Consider the following 1438-nt stretch of genomic DNA (forward strand, 5'->3'; position numbering starts at 1 on the left):
CCATGTTGCCCAGGCTGGTCTTGAACTCCTGACTTCAGGTGATCCACTTGCCTCGGCCTCCCAAAGTGCTGGGATTACAGGGGTGAGCCACTGTGCCTGGCCGTAATTATTCATTGCATCTCTAAAATATTCCATCTTAGTATTTGTAGCACTAATTGTACTTTATTTAGGTTATCCTATTTTTCATTTCAAGGCCCTTTATTTTAGCAACAAGACACACCAGCAGATTACAAATGCTTTATTATTATTATTTTTTTTAACATAGAAGAAGCTTGTTAGTGGACATGTGGCCATTCGATGTTCTTATGACTACGAGAGTTCAGGCTCAATCTCTTACAGAATGTAAATGTACCCCTATGCATGCATATGTAATTCTTATCAAAATTAAGCTTAGTCACTAAAAGAAGATTCGCTATCTGAACTTTCTTCTACAGTTTTTTGACTTTCACCATCAGGCACTGGAGCATCTGGCCTCCTAAAAGAAAAGGAAAAAAAATTTAAAAGTCTTTTCCAATTGAAAAGAACACTTACAAACTCTTAAAATTGGTTCATCTTAGAATATTGCTGCTAATAAATCTGCCAAGTCCGTGTCCTTAGTCTCCCGCACTACCCCACTAGCATGCTTCTCTCAGGCTTCTTCGGCACCATGGGGATTCAATGCTATGCCTGTAGAGGCCACGGCAGTATTTTCTCTTGCCAGTCCTTACATAGTGCGCTGCTTCAGCACATTCTGCTTCTCATTACCATGGAGACCCAACTATAGACAGAGAGGCGATCTGTAGAGGCTAGCATGACCAGTGCTAAATCCCTGAAGCTTCCAAGTGTACATGAGGTACAGAGAAAGGAAAGCTAGAAATGAAAAGGAAACGCTTCATGTTCAGGAAAGCTTCAGGGAGAAACTTAGAAATGGAAGAGACTTCAAAAATGGCTATTAAAAAATAGGTAATGGGGAAATTTTGTAGCGAAGGAGAGTGCCTGGTCAAAAAAGGTTCTTAATGTTTGTTAAATGTTTTCACTTACATGTTTTATCTTTACAGAATGAAAATAGAAAGTATGAGTTGGCAAAAATACTGTTTCAAATATCCCCTAGGCATAATAAGGAGACATGAGAATGGTTAGATTCCAGCTTTGCATGGATGTGCTCTAATAAACCTAAATGAAATTTTAATGATGTTATTAAAACAGTCAACTAGTTAAGCCTCAATAGTTTTGTGCCAGTAAATCATTTAATCAGTGCAGTGGCACTATCATTCAGCCTCTATTCACTCTTACCAAGAAAGTAAATTAAGCAAGAAAAGTATTTTTTGGGGGCGGGGGAACCAAGAGGAAAAGGAGTAACAATATAACTGCTTTATCTTTTTTTTTTTTGAGACGGAGTCTCGCTGTCGCCAGGCTGAAGTGCAGTGGTGTGATTTCGGCTCACTGCAACCTCTGTCTC

At 39.2% G+C, this 1438-nt stretch overlaps 1 protein-coding gene and 1 long non-coding RNA gene across 5 annotated transcripts in view; both read right to left on the bottom strand.

The window, feature by feature from the left end:
• Positions 1–222: 222 nt before the first annotated feature.
• The window catches only part of CCDC53 (coiled-coil domain containing 53), a 47381-nt gene continuing 46165 nt past the window's right edge, over positions 223–1438 (bottom strand). For all 4 annotated transcript variants that reach the window (XR_001000982.1, XR_001000983.1, XM_011934971.1 and 1 more), the window contains one exon: positions 223–475. Coding sequence is in view for 2 of the 4 variants with exons in the window: in XM_011934971.1 (XP_011790361.1) it covers positions 391–475 (85 nt within the window). In the remaining 2 variants the exon portion in view is untranslated. The remainder of the gene's footprint in view (positions 476–1438) is intronic.
• The window catches only part of LOC105506707, a 1365-nt gene continuing 1283 nt past the window's right edge, over positions 1357–1438 (bottom strand). Inside the window, exon 2 of the long non-coding RNA XR_001000977.1 lies at positions 1357–1429. This is a non-coding gene — a long non-coding RNA (uncharacterized LOC105506707). The remainder of the gene's footprint in view (positions 1430–1438) is intronic.

The sequence above is a fragment of the Colobus angolensis genome, unplaced genomic scaffold (assembly GCF_000951035.1).
Source record: "Colobus angolensis palliatus isolate OR3802 unplaced genomic scaffold, Cang.pa_1.0 Scaffold10, whole genome shotgun sequence".
Taxonomy (NCBI): domain Eukaryota; kingdom Metazoa; phylum Chordata; class Mammalia; order Primates; family Cercopithecidae; genus Colobus; species Colobus angolensis.